This window comes from Chroicocephalus ridibundus, chromosome 3 (genome assembly GCF_963924245.1).
Source record: "Chroicocephalus ridibundus chromosome 3, bChrRid1.1, whole genome shotgun sequence".
Taxonomy (NCBI): domain Eukaryota; kingdom Metazoa; phylum Chordata; class Aves; order Charadriiformes; family Laridae; genus Chroicocephalus; species Chroicocephalus ridibundus.
In genome coordinates, this window is record NC_086286.1 from 4,196,875 (window position 1) to 4,214,939 (window position 18,065).

General features: G+C 41.4%; 1 protein-coding gene across 10 annotated transcripts in view; it reads left to right on the forward strand.

Annotated features, from left to right (window-relative positions):
* PLCB4 (phospholipase C beta 4) overlaps positions 1-18,065 on the forward strand; it is a 206,016-nt gene that overhangs the window by 136,999 nt on the left and 50,952 nt on the right. For 8 of the 10 annotated variants that reach the window (XM_063331252.1, XM_063331250.1, XM_063331253.1 and 5 more), the window contains 9 exons: positions 3,593-3,701; positions 7,245-7,455; positions 8,091-8,184; positions 8,841-8,920; positions 9,386-9,470; positions 11,981-12,071; positions 12,973-13,068; positions 14,583-14,683; positions 16,348-16,383. In XM_063331252.1, coding sequence (XP_063187322.1) covers positions 3,593-3,701; positions 7,245-7,455; positions 8,091-8,184; positions 8,841-8,920; positions 9,386-9,470; positions 11,981-12,071; positions 12,973-13,068; positions 14,583-14,683; positions 16,348-16,383 — 903 coding nt within the window. The remainder of the gene's footprint in view (positions 1-3,592; positions 3,702-7,244; positions 7,456-8,090; positions 8,185-8,840; positions 8,921-9,385; positions 9,471-11,980; positions 12,072-12,972; positions 13,069-14,582; positions 14,684-16,347; positions 16,384-18,065) is intronic. The other 2 variants (XM_063331255.1, XM_063331257.1) reach the window with 1 other exon arrangement.

Genomic DNA, 18,065 nt, shown 5'->3' on the forward strand with positions numbered 1-18,065 from the left:
ATTTATGCTTCTGCATTGAAGAGAGAAAGGATAATGTTGTGATTTAAATTATAAATTATCCCCTTAAAGTACCTCAGCGCACCAGTTCACTTGTAGTGATAGCTGTACTTCACTGCTTGAAGCACACAGTCTTGTCCCCACATTGAACCATATTAGCTTGTGATTATTTTTTCTAGCGTTAATCCTTATTTTTCAGTAAATTACTGTTTTATCATTGTTTTGAAATTGATCTCTGTAATTGTTTTAGTTTAAAGTGTGCTTCCTTGGAGCACAAACTTCTGAAGAAGGGTTGCCAGCAATTGTAAGAACTTCCTGGCTATCTCCAGTAACCGATTAAAAAACGAAAATTGAATTGTTGTGCACTCAGTTTTGTATTGTTTTCACAGTTCTTTTTACAGAATTAGAAGCCTTATTTTATGGCAGTATTGGAGAAAGATATATCTTGTTGGCCGCATTCTTATTGACACAACACATTTTGCAGTTGGAAAAGTTGGCCCTTTAGTAGGTGACCAGAGCTGGGAAAAATTAGTCAAGTGGTTTTATAGAGTAGGACATTCATTCTGATGACTGAAAGTAATGCTTTTGGCTCTGTGCTGGAGGTCTTTCGGTCTTCAAATAGAGTTTAAAGTTTTGATCATGATTTGAAAGGCACTAAATGACCCAGAATCTCCCTCCTGAAGTTAACGTTTCTGTCCCCTTGACAGCTGGCCAACACTGCAATTAGCAGTGGTGTTTAATGCTAGAAAATATAAAAAGATTATTATCGTTATATAGGAGAGGGGATTTACTTGGCAGAGCAATTCTTCGTGAGAGTCTTTAACCTGAATTATTTTGAATTCAGTAGCCTCCAAGGCGTGCTACAGAAGCTCTAAGCGTTATGGGGTTTTAAGGGAGCATAAGGATACGTTACTGGGTATAAGTGGAGAGTGAGCTGCTTTCCTGGAGTTTTTCCAAACTGCTGTCTCTATTTGACTTTTAAATGTTGCTGGCTGACAGCTGATTTAATTGTGTATCAGTATTAAAGCTTCTGGGAAGTTTTTAGAAATTTAATTATTGTCAGGCACTGAGTATTAAAGTCAAATTTTGAAAAAAGAAAATGTAGTAGAAAAAGAACTGAAATCACTACTATTGAGATTTGCTCCTGACACTCGTTTGCAGCAATAAATTAATAAGCCAAGTAGCTGTCAAAATGGAAATTCAGTAGTCTGACCAGGACTCATCCTTTCTCCTGGGAAGGAGGTATGAGGAGATCCTTTTCTATCCCTTTCTTTCCCACCTCCTTGCCCTCCCTCCCTCCCTTCCGCTCGCTTCCCCACCCGTCCTCCCTCCTTCCCACTCGCTTGCTTGCTCTTTCTGTCTCCTCCTGGTTTTCGTCTCCACAGAAGGACACCCTTCTTACCAGTGCACAAGCCAAATTCAAGAGGCAAAATTGGTTCTGGCACACGATTAACTGCTGTACGTCTGGGTTTCCATGTCCGCTCAAAGAGGAGACTGGAGGCCGGGCTGGGGAGGCTAAATGATCTTTCTCTCTTTGCAGAAACACAGAGGCATTTCTTTCTCCCCATGCTTTTAGATGCTTCACCCTCATGTAGTTAAGACTGTCTAGTGTAAGGGTGTCCTGTCAAATATGGTAACTACAACAATCAAATGCAACTTTGATGGACATACATAATTAGTCTTGGGGCACGTTGTCTTTCTAGATGAAACGTAATGCTTTTAGTTTTGGTCAGCTTTTGTGTTTCAAGTTTCCTGTGCCAACAAGCTCAGCAGTGCAGAACATTTCCCCAACAGACACTAGTAAGCGTTCTTCCTTTTTTTAAATAAAGCTTCATCAATTGCCAATTTTGCTTTATTTTTTAAACTAAGTAAACATAAAGACATATTTTTGTTCAAGTAGAAAATTGCTAATGAGCAATGACCATTGCCATGAGAAGAATATTTTCCTCTTAGCTCCTTCCGATAACTCTGGGACTCTTTCTCAAGAGGAGACCTTTTTTGCTTTATCCCATTTATTTTCTTCTGTTCGCATATGACTAACTGTAGAAGAAAGAGAGTGGGGAAGAGCACTTTCCTGGAGTTAAGAACCTTCCCTACTATTTCTTAACGATTTTTTTTGAAGTGGTGTATTGTCACTAATGGTACAAAGCTTGTCATTTGTCACAGTAGGCTGTTCTGTTGCATGCCAGTGTTGTGTCGCTGCTGTGTGTTGCTTAGCAAGTTGTGTCCTGCACCCATCTGCTCTCATATCATATTTCATCTGAGTTTTACTTAGATATCCAGACAGCCAATGTGTAGTGAATGAAACTGCTGTATTTTAGATGCTGCAGACTGTCAGTGGCATTACTTGAAAGATCCCTCCTTAATTGCATGATTAAATTGGCATTGGTTGTAATTTCTCAGAATTAATTAAGCGCATGCACCAATGTATTGATTGTAAGAAAAGAGATGGAGTGCTTATTTTTGATTGGATATTGCTTTTTTTCATACCAAAATGTCAAAAAGTTTGCACGTGAGGAATTACAGCAAATGCCGATAGTGCTGTGCCAAGCCATATCGATACCATCCTGTCCACTCCAAATTATTGATCACCAATATGGGGGTGGCCTGTTACATTTCTGAATTCTGCTCAAACTAAAGCTTGAAAACTGTGCACCTACTGGGGTAAAAGAGTGTTTTCACAGTCATATTTATTTCTTTGTTTTATTGCATCTGCTTACATGCCACTACTCCGTTCAATTCTGTTTTAATTTTCTTTTGATGGAGAATCAGGCACACAGTGTGCAGCTCTAATCCAGCTCGGAGAAAACACAAAGTTACATAGCACACTATTAAGTGAAAACTTAAAAACTCTTGAGTTTTAGTAGTGTGTTAGAAATCACTGCTAAATTGTATCTAAATATTACATATATTATTAAATCCTAATATTGTAAATTGCTGTGAATTGAAGAGATGATATTGTGAAGCTCTTTTAAGTTGTACATATTTCTTCTAAGAACCTATGCGGTTTTTTGAATAATTAATAACACAATGTTTCCACAATTCACAAATAATCATCAGTAGTTGCATATTTCTAAACTTGGGTTTCAAATTCTGTATTTATAGCATAGCTTTATTTTACTTTTAATTTTTTCTTTAGCTATTGCCGAAGATGTATTTTTGCAGAGGTGGTTACAGCTCCATCAGTCAAATCGGTCAATTTATATGACCTACAAAAAAGATTAGGAAGAGAGAATTTACAAAGATGAGAGATTTAGCTATTTATTTTCGACATTTCATTTGCACATATGCTGGTCATGGTGATGTGCAGTCATTATTCTCATGAACGAGCAAGAGTAAGACCAGTTACACAATTGCACTGGAATGTTTTTTTTTTAAATATTTTTATAATCAAACTGCCTAGATTTCTTATGAAAGATAAGTTTCATATTCTGTCTAAAGCTAAAGTTACTGTTGAATAGTCTGTAAGTTTTAGGGCTCTTTTTTTTTTTTTTAAATGTCCACTTCTTTCTTTCTCATCTGCAGTAATGAAATGCTCTTGGATGATAGCCATGCACTATATGTTTTGCTGAATTCCGTTGTTTTCTAACCTTAGCATCAACGAGATCCTCGGCTCAATGAAATTTTATTTCCCTTTTATGACACAAAAAGAGCAATGCAGATAATTGAGACATATGAGCCAGATGAAGACTTGAAGAGTAAAGGTAAATGTGGGAGGGAATTCAGTATTCACTGGTTTTAGGCATTTGGGGAATTTGTTCCAAAGCATCCAAACTTTTAAAACGGAGCTTATGGTCCTTGTGGTCAGGGGGCAAGCACTTGTGTGGCCGCCAAGTGAACTAGATCAGGAAATATGAACTGCTGAAAAATATCTCCCCCTCTCAAAACCAGTGATTTCTTAGGAGGATTATTTCCCTGATCCAGGTTATGGTGTGGCTAGAGACAGCCAGCCGGATACAAAATGGGAGAGGCTAGGATGGAGTAAATGGGGAACAACATGGAGACTCCTTCTGGCAACAAGGCAACATGCATGTGGCTACGGCCAAGGTCTCAGAGAGACTACAAAACCGTACAGATATTGTGTAAAAAACAAATTACCATGCGCATCATTGGATATGCATCCATCTTCGTATAATCTGTAGAGTGCTTGAGGGCAGCAGCCTGCTTTAGAACAGGGTATTTTACATGGGTGCATTGAAAAATGTTCTGCCTGAGCAAGAAGACTGCAGGAAGTGTCTCCAAGCCATTCTTGGGTTGCTCCTGTCCTGAGCTGCTATGAGTGTTGGAGGTGTCAGTGGTTGAACTTAGCCCCCAGTTCTTAGCTGTTCTGATGAAATAACTGTGTTGGGATCAACTACCGAAATTAAAAATGTTGCTATCCCCGTCTGTCCTCCTTGCCCGTTTGCTGGAAGAGGAGGAGACGCAGCCTTGCAAAGCCCGTAGACCTTCGGGCATCCTAACAGGACGCCACTTTCATTAGACATTTAGGTTAATTAAGAGAGCACTGGGGAAGCTGAAGAGCTTTTACACATCCGCTAGTGCTGCCCCTGCTGATGAAGGATGTGCAAATCAGGCAACACAAGGCAATATCTTAATCTGCTTCCGTAGAGCCCGAGGCAGCTCCGGCTCAGTGCTGCAGCCCCGTTGGGTCCCCCGTGTCCTCTTCTGCTGCTTTGTGGTCACAAGCGCTGACACCTGCAATGCCTTCCACAGCAACGCCTGCCCCTTTCGCTTTCTCTGGGCCACTGGTTGGGAAGAGTTTACGGTTGTCTTCCCCAGTCTATGAACTTAAGGAGCCCTTCTGTAGCTGGGTGTATAGCTTTCACCATTCCTTAGGGTACTTTAGTCCTTTGGACCAAACCGCTAGAGGAAGACCTTGTACTGGACGTGCTACTCCAGACGCTGCGTTGCGTGCTGGATTGATAGGTTGCTCTTTTAGTTCTGTGAAAACGTGGACTTTCCAGGAATCATCTGGGAAAGAGGGAGATATTTTTCTTGTCTAGGAGTCATTTATAAGCGTTATGAGGATTTTCCGCTCACAAGCAGCGTAGCTTAGTTCTTTCCCTCTCTACATGAAGTACAATTCTCCAAGTATTAATTAAGTGATTTTAGTAAACTCTATCCTTTTTTATTTTTTTAAAGGCACTCATCTGCAATTCCTCCTGATGCCAGTGTATTTTGCATATTTCCCAAAAGGAGGAAGGTGTACTGACGTAGCTGCCACCTGTTTAGGATGGAAGAGATGTAAAAATATTTTTTTACAAAGGTGGAAATTAATCTAGGACTGGAAAACAATGTTCAGTAATTCACAAAGAGGATTTTGCAAGCACCAGGCTGTAGCAAGGGAATGATATTGTCTTATTCTTTTAGCCAATAATTGAATCTTGGCTAATTATTTTGCTTCTTTCTTTGATTTATATTTCTAACAGGTTTTAAATAAATGTGGTAAACCTCCTGCAGGGATGCGGGTTATGGAGAGTACCAACAGAAGCATCCCCTTACAGTGTTCCTCCATTGATCATATTCCCTGATAGGGATTTTATCTCAGTGGAATCAGTAGGATAGAGAGATGGTTTAATGTAATAACATGTTGAACCTTAGCATGTAGAGAAGGCAAGAATATATCTCAGCAGTGGTTGTTCTCTGCAGTCTCTTTCCCCTTCTTAGATACAACTTTGCTGTTGAGCAAAATAATTAAGTTAAACAACTCTTTTTGCTAAATCGTGTAGTTTGAGAAAGAAGGCAGTAGCAGTAAGTGACTGACTCTTCCTCAGTTGTATTTCGGTAACAGAAGGAGTAAGGAAGGCTGAACAAGTTAATGCTGTGCAGTTTAGTAACCGGAGTCTGCTCAGGAACGCTACAAAAGCAAATTCCTCCACCTGGTCAGTGCGTGTCAAAAACAGAGAGGCCAGTCTGTTGGGCACGTAAAGCTCCGTTAAGTTGCTGGAGTCTCAGCCGTTGGCTGTCCAGAACGCCTGCTCAGCTGTCCCTTTTTTCCACTAGATGATGCACTAGAAGCGCGTATCATCGAGATACTTTGTGCTTCTGCTTTTAAGTTCTCAGTGATCAACAAAATAAAAACATTCTTAGAATTGAAAATTCCATTTCACCCTCTTTTTCCCCTCTTCTGCCGAAAGTCAGAATCAGCTGAGAGCATTTGAATAAGACCTTCCAGAACAGTTCACCTCTGGCTGACACCAAGCACAGAAGATTTAAGCTCCAGTAGATGATTTTTTCAGAAAGCCAGGAGCAGAATGAAAAGCAGGATTGCGGGAGTTCTCTGTGTAAGAGAAAAGTTGTTTTAAACAAAATAAAAACGGGACTGCTCCAACCTGTGCCTTAACAATAGCTGAGTGTTCGAACATGACTTGAGGGAAAGCAATCTCCAAATTAGTGCCAGATAACTGTTCTCTGCAACGACTCCTTGTGAGTAACCTCTCCTTCCCTACCCCAGATCATTTTTCAGTCTCTTGGCCACTTAAAAACTGATACTGCAGTACTGATTATTCTTAACCTTGTTTTCATGAAAATTTATCCCTTGATTTATATTTTTTTTTTACACTTTATGATGCATATAACAGCAGAGAAATAAGAGAAAAGTGTTATGAGTTCTGTCCTCTGAATTACTGCGTGACCCATGTTCATTGTAGAAAATGGCTTGCTTTTCATCATAAAGGAATGAACCTGTATTTCAGATGGTAAACCTGCAGGTAGCTTAGATTTTCCGAATGCTTTGCAAATGAACACAGGCAAACGTTTTCAGGCATGCCCCCGCTTGTTTTTGTCAGCGGAGAACAGTCTCTGCACATGCTGCAAGCTGATTAACAGCCGTGTAGCACAGCCGGGGCAGGACTAAAGATCAAACTGGGGAGAGGAGTACCATAGAAGGTCACAAAGTCCCAGAGCTCAAAATTGTCGGGAGCATTCTGAGATGTCACTGCTTAGTTGCCTTCTTCACATCCTCTTGATGCCTTAGGTCTATTACGGTGAGTGCTGGACATCGGATATGGAGCTCGGTGGGCACCTGGTTGTTCTCTTTTGTTATTTGGGAACACAGTGGCGGATTTTGCAGCAGGGACGCAGTTGCTGGTCAGCTTGGAGCACTGGAAGGGGAGAGCTGCTGTTTGCTTGCAGAAGCCTGTGGAAACATAGTTTTTGCGCTAGGGTTCCTGCTCTGTGAGACACTCTGATTCCTCCCCGCTATAAATTTTTACTAGTAATCTGCCATGCTTTCTTCTTCCTTCTAGGTGTCATATCAAGTGATGGGTTTTGCAGATACTTGATGTCAGATGAAAATGCCCCAGTTTTCCTAGACCGTTTGGAATTATATCAAGAAATGGACCATCCTTTGGCTCATTATTTCATCAGTTCCTCTCACAATACATATTTAACAGGCAGGCAGTTTGGGGGCAAGTCTTCGGTGGAGATGTACAGACAAGTGCTTTTGGCTGGATGCAGGTTGGAAGCAGGAGATAACAGCCTTTGATATTTGTGGATCTCATACTTTAAAGCTACATAATATACCTTGGTGGTGATATATTGCGTACTTTAATGTGTACATGTAATAGTGTAGTAAATGAAAATACACATATTTCAGGTACTGTTTTTCTAACAAAAAACATTGAAAGACAGTGGAATGTAGAGACCGATGTCAGGAGAGAGGTTGTGAGAGGGGTAACAGAAGTTTGATCTCAAAATGACAACTCAGGAATTTCAGAGGACTTTCTGCTTTGTAATTAAGGAGTTTATATGTAAATGAGAATGAGTTTGTGATTTCCTGCTTAATTTCTTAACATACTGGAATGTGTCACAGTTAACCGAGTAAGAGAATAAGTTAGAAGAGTGTTACAGCGCTAAAAACATTATTATTCAGGTGTAAATATATTGAGCTGCACATAGTATATTTAAGGTAATATACCCAAAGTTATAAAAGCGGTCTGAAATTACACATGTGCAACTTGGAAGGAATGGTGTAATGCCCAAAACTGCTTTGTAACTTGTTGCTCTGAGCATCACTGCTCAGAACTTGTCCTGAGTAGCTCGCCTGGGCTGAAACACTAAGGAAGCTGACATCGTTCTTCTTGGATCTTTAGGTGTGTTGAGCTGGACTGTTGGGATGGCAAAGGTGAAGATCAAGAACCAATAATAACACATGGAAAAGCGATGTGTACGGATATTCTTTTCAAGGTAAATGCCTGACCTCTACACCTGGCGGTAAGCCCCAGCAGAACCCCGGCACAGGAATCCATGCAGGGCACCCTCCCCTCCTCATCACCCAGATGCTGCTCCCTTGTGACAGACCAACAAATCGCAGAGGCACCATTTCTTGTCCCCAGGTCTTAGGGCTTATCTCTAACTCTCATCATACGCCCCTGTGTTATGTCTGCCTTTCCATGGAAACTGCAGAAAGCAGGCTTGCTTCTTTTGCTCCACATTTTCACGTCCCGTGGCTCTTCGCACCACAGAATACCTGTCTTCTCCGTTGTCTGAGAAGTTCCTTAGCTGTGGGAGCGGCCTGAAGATGCAGGAGTTATTGTGGGAGTAGAAAATCTCCCTGGCAAGAGCAGCTGGCAGCAGATGCAGGGGTAGCGTTGATGGGTTCTGGGTGAAGCTGCTGTCGCTGCTGCAGGTGCAGTGAGGCACCTGGTGGGCGCTGAGTCGGGGTTGTTGCGGGAGGACAGAGAAGAATGAGCGTAGTTTGTTCTACTTCTGGCTTCACTTGGCACGTTTGAGACTCAGCTTTGTATTTCTCGGGGTGGGGTGGAGAACAAAAAAAAAATCTCTTTCATTATGATTGTAATTTGATCTGTTCTAATTTGAAATCCTATTATTGAATTTTAAAGGATGTCATTCAGGCAATTAAGGAAACAGCATTTGTTACATCAGAGTATCCGGTCATTCTTTCATTTGAAAATCACTGCAGGTATATAGTTCCCATTTTAATATTTTTTTTTTAATAGCGTGATGTATGAGAGAGATGATACAGCTCAAACAGGCTATAATTTGAGTACACTTGAAAACTGCGTAGGGATATGCAGGTATACTGAATGTCACTTGGAAGAGACTATACTTTAATATACTAGTCGATCTTTATCTAGCGTAATAATGGCAATATTTTTGTCTGTGGTAAAGCTGTGAAATATATTTGGATGTTCCATTAGTTGTATGGGATTCAGTTAATCTACTTTTTTGGTCTTACTAAATTGATCTATGTCAGATAATAGGCTTTTATTGACGGTTTAATTACAGTAAAGTAATACTACTCAGTTGAGAGAAAGTGGGCAGTATATAATTTGGGATATCTACATTACTTAATATTATTCTGTTGTGCTGAGTAATAGTCATTTCTTTTTTGTATTAAAAAATTAACCAACATCATCTTTTCCAGCAAATATCAACAGTACAAGATGTCAAAATACTGTGAAGATCTTTTTGGAGATCTCCTGTTGAAGCAGCCTCTAGAAACACATCCAGTACGTTGTGTTCTGCCAGTCTTTTTATTTTTTTTATATTAGCTATATTTAACAGAGACGATAAACTGGAATCATATCACCTATAGTGCTGTTCACTGCCAGTCCTGTGCTTTCAAAAATGACTAGTGATTTTGGGTGTCTTACGCTTTTTGGTACGAACTTGTCCTTATCTGACTTGTTTAATCTCTTCTGTACAGGGCTCTGGCGAGCAGCCTGGGGAAATCCATCCCCTTGATGCGTGACGTAATATCAGCACCTACACAAAATACACCACATACATTGTATTTGCAGGTCTTACATAACTCTGAAATTACCAGTCACTGTTGAAAACCAATTCATTATAAATTGCATGGTCTCAGCTGAGGAAAACCTCTTCTTTCAGCTGCACTTTGCATGCTTCATGCTCCAGATCAGGTCCCGCAGCCTAGGTGGCCCCCACTACTGCATTAAGAATTAAATTAAGCACGAAGAGTTCCCTGCAGTTTCATTTGGACTATCGAGTGCACTGTAATCTGCATGCACTTCACTCTCCTGCGTGGCAGGAGATAATAACAGCCACTCCTCCACAAACACGATATCTGAGACTTTAATAGCTTGATAACCCAGTGCTTGCAGCTACTCCTCCAGGCCTTCCTTACTCTCCCGAGCAACGTGCTCGCTGTCTGCCAGCAGCCACCCGAAACATGCAGAGGCTCTTTAGCGCTATGGGGGGACCATGGCAAAGAGGACTCTGCCTTACCTTTCAGCGCCTGGCCATCAGACCCCTGCAAAGGGGCCTCCTGGCGTTATCATCTCTCGACCTGTGCTTTTCTTGGCAGGGACAGAAGCGCGCACGGCTTGGTGAAGCAGGTTGTTGCCCTGAAAAGCGCATCCCGGAGAGCTACACCTGTAGTGTGTGTAGCACCTTGCCGCATTCCTTACAAAAGCAGCTTTCAGGGAAGCCTGAAATAGAGCTGGCCAAAGGCTGCCACGCGGCTACTTCAGGGCGCAGAATTAAGCCTCAGCTGGCTGTGCTCTGTAGCACTACTGAGCCTTCTGCTTTTTGTGTCCTTTCCTCCTCGTGGGTGAATTCAGTCCCCAGCTGCTCACAAAGCAAATGTTGCAGAGAAGGCAGAAGGAACTTGAAACGCGTATTTTACGAGTGCTTGGTTTCTGATACCTTGACTGACTGAGGAGGGCAGACTTAAGAGAGACGCGGCACGGGCTGAAGCAGATTTGGTTTTAAGTAAAAGCAAATATTTATCCAGATGGGCATCCAGCTATGCCCTGGGCCTGGGGATGCAGGCAGACTGGCATCCTGGAAGCCTGGGGATAAATGAGCTCTGCGGCACTGACATCTAGTGGAATTACAAGCCAAGCGCTCTAAGAAACAATTGTGTTTTCTCTTCATCCAACATACTGAAACTCCCATGACTGAGCTAGCCTGGTGGTTGGGGACAATCACGACCCTCCTGCAAGGAGGTTTGCACCCATTCTCGTGAGGTTGGGTTGATTTGGTTGTGGTTGTTTTTTTCTGGGTTGTTATTTGTCACCTCTGCTGCTTTGGTTTCAAGTTGTGGTGATTTTTTCTTTTGTTTCTTCATCTAGAATGCTGCTGCTGTGTAGCTCAGAGTTGGATTTAAGGATAAGGATAGCTGAACATTTATTATAAGAATTTTTTCTAGTCCTGGAAATATTTTCTTCTTCTGTGTCGCTTATGGTTCACTGGAAACCATGGTCTATTTATAGCAGCAACTCCCTGCATAATATTCTTAGCAAGCCTGAGTTGGGGAGGGTACTAATTACCATACCCAAATCTCTGTTTCTTAGCCTCAATGGTGTGATGGGGCTTAAATCAGAGGATTTTGTACTTTTCCTCTTTTCTTAATAATACGTTTTCTCCCCCAAACTGGAACAAACCTTTTAGTAGTACTTCCTTGTGAACGTGAAACTTGCCATTTGCCTTTCACAAATACTGAAGACGTGACCCTATAGCCCTGCTGGCCAAAATAGTCCTCATTACCTAGCTAAAGACTGGGTAGTTTTCCATTCACCGGTGCCAGCCCCTTTCTAGTCTGTAAGTATGTGTGGGCCACCTCACTTGTGTTATTACGGCTTGAAGGGACCATAAAAGGTGACTTATTTAGAGATCAAATGATAACGGGCTAAACTGTGACTTGGACTGCGCGAGAGAGGGAAAGTAGGAAGTCCTCTGACGAAGAGTTGCAAGTGACATCCATGTCCACTGCAGGAGAGAGGGGGAGACCTTTTGACCAGGGCAGCTGAGGATGGCGTAGGCTGGAGACCAATGTGCCGGCTTCAGCCAGCAACATTTACCTGAGCACAGCTTTCCCATGGGATAGGGAAGAAGCAGAGGAGAGAACATAGCTGCAGTCACACTACCTCCCAGGGCTGTGCCTGAGGTGGCACTGCTTGTTCACTGCCCCGTACCATTGCTGTCCTAAAGTCAAAATCCCACACAGGGACATAAAAAAGCTGTCATTAAGTCTTTTCTTTAAATTATTTTACAGCTTGATCCAGGCAAAGCCTTACCTTCTCCTAATGACCTCAAAAGAAAGATTCTCATAAAGAATAAAAGGCTGAAACCTGAAGTAGAAAAAAGTAAGTAAAGCTTGTCAAATATTAAATGAAACAGAAGTCCAGATAGGTACCAATAGACTGTGTTACTAAATTTTCCAAATTGCTTGTACTTTAGTGTTGGAAGAAAATGAATTATATGTAAATGACATTTTGTTTGCCCTTGTGTTTCGTATGAGTGCCGGAGTCTCGGCCTTGATATCGGCATGTAGCTTAGAAATGTAATCCGGGGACTTTCATCACATTGCTGGTTGAGCTGAAATATAATGCAGATAGAATCTCTTGTAAATTCTGCCTACACTGGTGTGTTTGCATTGCTGTGTTTTTCTAGGATAAGCATAAAATAAAATGGAATTTCAAATTGCCCTTCTGGCTGTTGTTGCCAGTTCTGATATTTATCTTTTTTCAGTAATAATAATGTTGCTGTATTAGTTTTCGGTATGGCTGTAGTGATAAACCCTGGTCCTTCTCCATTCAAAGATAAGCATGCAGACCTTCCACTGACTTCAGTCATACATGATTGTGTTCATACTGTCTAACTGAAGTCCACATGGAAAAACAATTCAAAAATTCAAGCACTATGCCTCCATTTGCATAGATCAAGCACCACAAGATAGCTGTCTGTATATTCTTTGAAGAATAATATGCTTGCTCCAAAAACCTTTGAATTCTGTGGAAATACTTTTCTTAACTTCGGGGAGCTTTGGATACAGCCCTTACTGACCACTTTTCAGGTCTGACAACAGAGGATGTCTAATGATGCTCTTACCCTGTAAAATCTTATTGCTCACTGAAAACTTAGAGAACCCTGTAAATAAAAGTAGCTCTCGGGATCAGAGAATAATTTATGATTGTTCTCATGGATTTCTTTGTTCTACAAATGTTCATGTCATGACTGATTTATTTTTATTTTTCTTATTAACAGAACAGCTTGATGCTCTGAAAAAGATGATGGAGGCTGGGGAAACTGCTGCTCCTGTAAATATCCTGGAGGACGATAATGAAGAAGAAATAGAAAGTGGTGAGGATTTCATAGAGAAGGGCTCTCAAACATTGCTTGTGGTAAATCAGTGGGCCGGCATGAGCAGCTGGGATACACGTTACCCACGTGCCCGTGGTCTGTGGCAGCAGCAGTAAGTCTGGGCTCAGTGGTGGACCATTTATACAGACCTCCAGCCTTACCATCTCATCTCAGATACATACCACAGCTGCTCCCGGCTCTGTGGCAGGCTGTGGTAGGAACGTGAGCTCAGTTGGTGGTACTAGTGGTAATTTTAACTTCTACGTACTGTTCAGAAATCATATTGGAGCAGCAACCAAGTCAGATTTTCGCTGTGTGTCTGTGAGAGTGGGAAGCTGTGATCTTTGCTTTGAAAATGGATTTTGTCACTATTTTTAATACTTGTGTCAACATCAGATTGGATTGTTGCATTATATTTTATAAGGTTAAAATGAGGGATAGGATTTTTCTTGACAAACTGCAGATATCTTCAGTATAAACATCTAGATCTGAGCCAGTGGTGTGGAATGTGTTCATGGCCAACACAGAAAAACAGACATATCTAGGGTGTGATTCACCTTGTTTGTTTTAAATGTCCACCTTCAGAAGGGGTAAATCATGCATTGCCTGCAAGCGTCTGTACCAAGGTACTGCCCTGTGACCCCTGTCATACTGAACATCCCAGCTTTAGCTTTACCCCTTGTGCCTCTCCTTGATTATTTTTTTTTTGTATTTTTTTTTTTTTAACTAGCACAGAGCCACTGGTGTTGCAGTCAGTAGAGGTCCTCATGAAAGGGGTCCTTAGTGATCCAAATCTTGGTATCTGTCCTTGTGATCCTAAAAAAGACTGAAGTACAACAATTTTTTGGAGGCCGCTCGGTATCTTTCTTCAGGTGGTCAAGGAGCACTGAGGAGATTCTGTTGTTTTGCAGGCTGTTTTCCATTGGAATGCTTATTTCTAGTAGTGTTTTTATTGTGCTGGGTGTATTAATTATGTGCCAGACTATCAAGAGGCTCAAATAAGTATTTCCTAAAATTATTGTTTAAATCTGTACGAATAATGGTTTTGTGTTTGTAAGAGGCCTTTTAACTTCTTTGAGTAGACTAGGTTCTAATGGAAAATCACTGTAAAAGCAAATAAAAGTCATTCTCTGTAGTGGGGGCACATAAGGAGCCTCTAACAATGCACGTGAAAAGCCTGGACACCAGCAACTTTTTACATCCTTACTTAAAGAACTCTGTCTTCATATCTTGTTATTTCCCCAAGCCTGTTGGTTTTTTTTTTTTTTTTACACTTTAGCTAAGCAAATTACTGATTCCTTCAAAAAGACAATAAGTAGCATTTCTGTTACTAACCATGTCAAAGCTGTAGGAATCTCAGGCCTTTAGGTGCAATTACTACTAATTCTTGGAAATCCAATACCCTGGATTTAATTTCTGTTTTTAAAAAATGCCAAAAGCAAACCTGTGTTTTCAACTGTCATTTGTTTCATGTCTCACACAAAACCAGTAGTTCCTTTTTCTTTTCTGTGCAGCTGACCAGGAAGAAGAAGCTCATCCAGAGTACAAATTTGGAAGTGACCTTACTGTAGACGATTACAGTCAAAAAGAAGCTGTTGCCATCAGTGTCAAAAAGGTGGGATTACTTCTGATACATATTTTTTTGGAAGCTTTTCATGGAGGTGGGTGTAGAAGACACACTGTTCTGTGGAAGCATCACAGCACCTATTGTCAGAAGAGTCAAACCCTAGATCTTCACCAGATTCCTAGCCTTTAGGTTGATGAGAAGACAAAATTTTGTAGCCAAAAATATTCGCTGCTTGTTCATGCAGAATGCTCATTGAGGAAACAGAATCGGTATGTAGGGAAACAGTATACAAGTGGAGGATTTGATCAAAAATACTAATTAAAGGCAGCAAGCAGTCTCCTGCTCCTATTATTTTTTTTTTTATAACTTTGCATCCCAGTTGCAGAGCCCTAATACGAGGTGGATTAACTTCCTTGCTCAACAGTGGTTTTTGTAAGGCTGCATCCTGTGTCTTCATTACAGGGATTCCCTGGGTCAGTTTTTATTGTTAATTCCTAGGGTAGGCTCCACCTATGGCAATGAAGGCAAAACAGGACAATGGTTGCGCAGTGGGGTGGTCTGGCGGTGGGGCTATAGCAGGGAGCTAGCTGGCAGGCAGGGGAGCAGTCCCCTTTATTCCACCAATACAAGGTTTAGTACAGTTTATCAGTCTGTGCTCAGCAACTTGAATATTACTTGACAGCAATCAGATACAGAATATTGGAATTCAAAACGAAGCCTGCTCTGGCACTGAAGGCGTTATTGCTGCTTGCTACAGAAAAGCAAAACCACACGTGAGCGCTAAGTTTCCTTATCAGAAGTATTTTGGCTACTTCTTCTCTCCTGCCTGGCTACCTTTGGATCTTACCCCAGGCAGAAGTATAGGTATGGAAAGTCTCTCATAGCACAGATTGCCCTTGGCAGTATGTCTCTTAGCAGTATCACCGAGACATCGGGCCTGCCTTCTTGGTATCTCTTCAAGTCAACATCTTTGCTTCTTCAGGACTTTTATGAATCCTCCCACTGAAGTATTGTTTAACTTCTTTGCTCTAGGGCTGGTTTTGCTTCCTAAGTTAGCTGGTCCTCAGCTGCCTGAGTGTTTTGGGGTTTTTTTTCAGATCAGTCACTCATCCTCAGCATAAGCCCGTGGGTAACTTCTCTGCTTCTTTGCTGATCAGTGACTTATTCCTTAGGAACGGACGTTCAGTGCCAAGTCAACATTTATCTGTCTGAGATTCTCAGTAGTGGCAGCTTGTAATTGAAGACAGACAGCAGACTGTCCCGTTGCAAATGACATCTTGAGATAGGCCTTTTCCAAATGTGGCCATTTAAAGCACACTTTACAGCAGTCTTAACCCTTAAGTTTTCAGAGCGTGGGCCCTTTGCATATCCAGATCAGATGATGTTTTGTGCGGTCTGGGTGTGTCATTCTTTCATTCTTCTCTGAAACTTCCTATCCCCGGCACCTAGTGATAGCACTGGCTTGGGCTCAACTGTCTGGCATCCTTCCTCCTATTCTCATTGCTAGCCAGCTGTTGAATTTCATATCTTGTATACCCAGATTTGAAAGAAATGCAAATTTTTGCAAATGTATGGGACAGGCGAGCCACACAGAAAGGGTATACTTACTTCTAAATGCAATAACTTTTTGAGGATTGAGTATTTTTTTTTCTTAATGTGAGTGTTTCATATTGCTTTTTCTTTGGTAATGTATATATATTTTTTTCCCTTAGGCTGTTGAAGATTCTGAGCAAGAAAACAGTAAAAAGGTGACACATAGGATGTTATATAGTTTGTTTTATTGCTTTACATATAACATACTTATTACTTACCATGCATTCTTAGTGGTTTAACAATTTTATGCAGTTTCACTGCACCTATAGAGTATTTTTGAAAGACAGGAGTGCAAGACTTCTGCCTCCTTAGAAGTGTCTGATCTCAGTCTCCAATGAGATGCGCTGGGAAACAGCAGTTCTTTGAATGGCGTTGAGATGTATCATCCCTGCTTCTTTTTTTTCCTCTTCCTTTACCCTGACTGCACTTTGTTTTCCTCTCTCTTTTTCCTCCTTTTGCTTTCCCTTGGGACTTCTACATTTATCTTCTCCCAGGAATCCCTTCTGTAAGACTCTTCCCGCCTCCTTCCACTCTTCTCCTTCCTTCTCTTCTCTCATTAAAGCTGCTCCTTTTCCTAACCACTCTTTGTTTCAGTCTGTGTTGTTTTCTAAGTGGTTTCTGCTTCTTTTCTTGAGGGGTGGGGAGGTGTAAATAACCTAGAGAGACCAACTTTTCCCCATTGTTTTCGTTAGCCCCTAAAAGGATCATGTGCTGTTGTAACCATTCCTTCGTTTCCCTAGGCTTTACGAAACATTCCATCCTTATTCCTTTCTGATTCATAGTTTTAAAGTTGTGAACACTGCAAAGAGTATAGCCTGTTTGCTCTAAAAATTATGGGTCTGCAAGTAAATAAGATAAAATCAATGACGAGTAGGTTGTCTTAGAATGTTGTCTTAGAGCTAGTGTGTCAGTCCTACAGCTATAGTCTGTGGCGTGCTATTGCCTTGGCCCTAAGGCATGCATAATCCCAGGCACGCATAATCCCCTTTGACTTCCTTTTCACTGTGATTCATTACTTAAACATTTAGGGATGAAGATAGTAAAATACGATCAGCAATTCTGAGCAGTCGGCAGGAGGCACATTGAAGGAACCTGGTTTTTAGAAGATGGGTGCTCAGTTCTTCCTGAATTATTGACCTTCCAAAAATGAAGACACTGAAAAGGACTAGGTCCTTTGAAGAAATTTGGCCTTAATTTGATCTAAACAAATCTTAACAAATATGGAGCTGGTAACAAAAAAATGCCTGTATTCTACTAATAAAGGGATGTACCATTTGGCATATTTAGGGAACAGATCTGTGAATCCTCAATATGCGGATTCCTGAAGAGCAGTGGGTTGAGCCCTGGTGATCAGCATCAAAATTTCATGGGCCACTGGAAGTTTACTTCAGTCTAAAATGCACACAAAACCACCTGCGTGCACCTGGACGCATTCTGAGAATTCTATGCAGTCAGAAAACGATGTTCCTTGCCACTCTAATTGTCTTATCATATCAGGGTATAAAGTGTTTCACTTCACATGGAATTAATTTTTTGAAATGTGTCCGCACTGTATGGCAGGTAGAGGTAGATACCCATAATGCTGGCAAGTAGTTCCATGTTTCCATTACTCTCCCATCTCCTGAGTAAATGAGTTGCAGTAGCGTAGGTACGGTGACCCCCATGCTTCCGTGCTGTAATGCTGTTAGGCACGCTGAGGCTTACTGCCCCAGAAAGGGCTGTGCAGCGCGTCCTCCTCTTCGCTACTTCCTGATACAACAGCGGAGGAGAACTTTCTGACAAACATGGGTTGCATTCTGAAAATAAGAAGTGGTACTGTGAGAATTTTTGAATATAC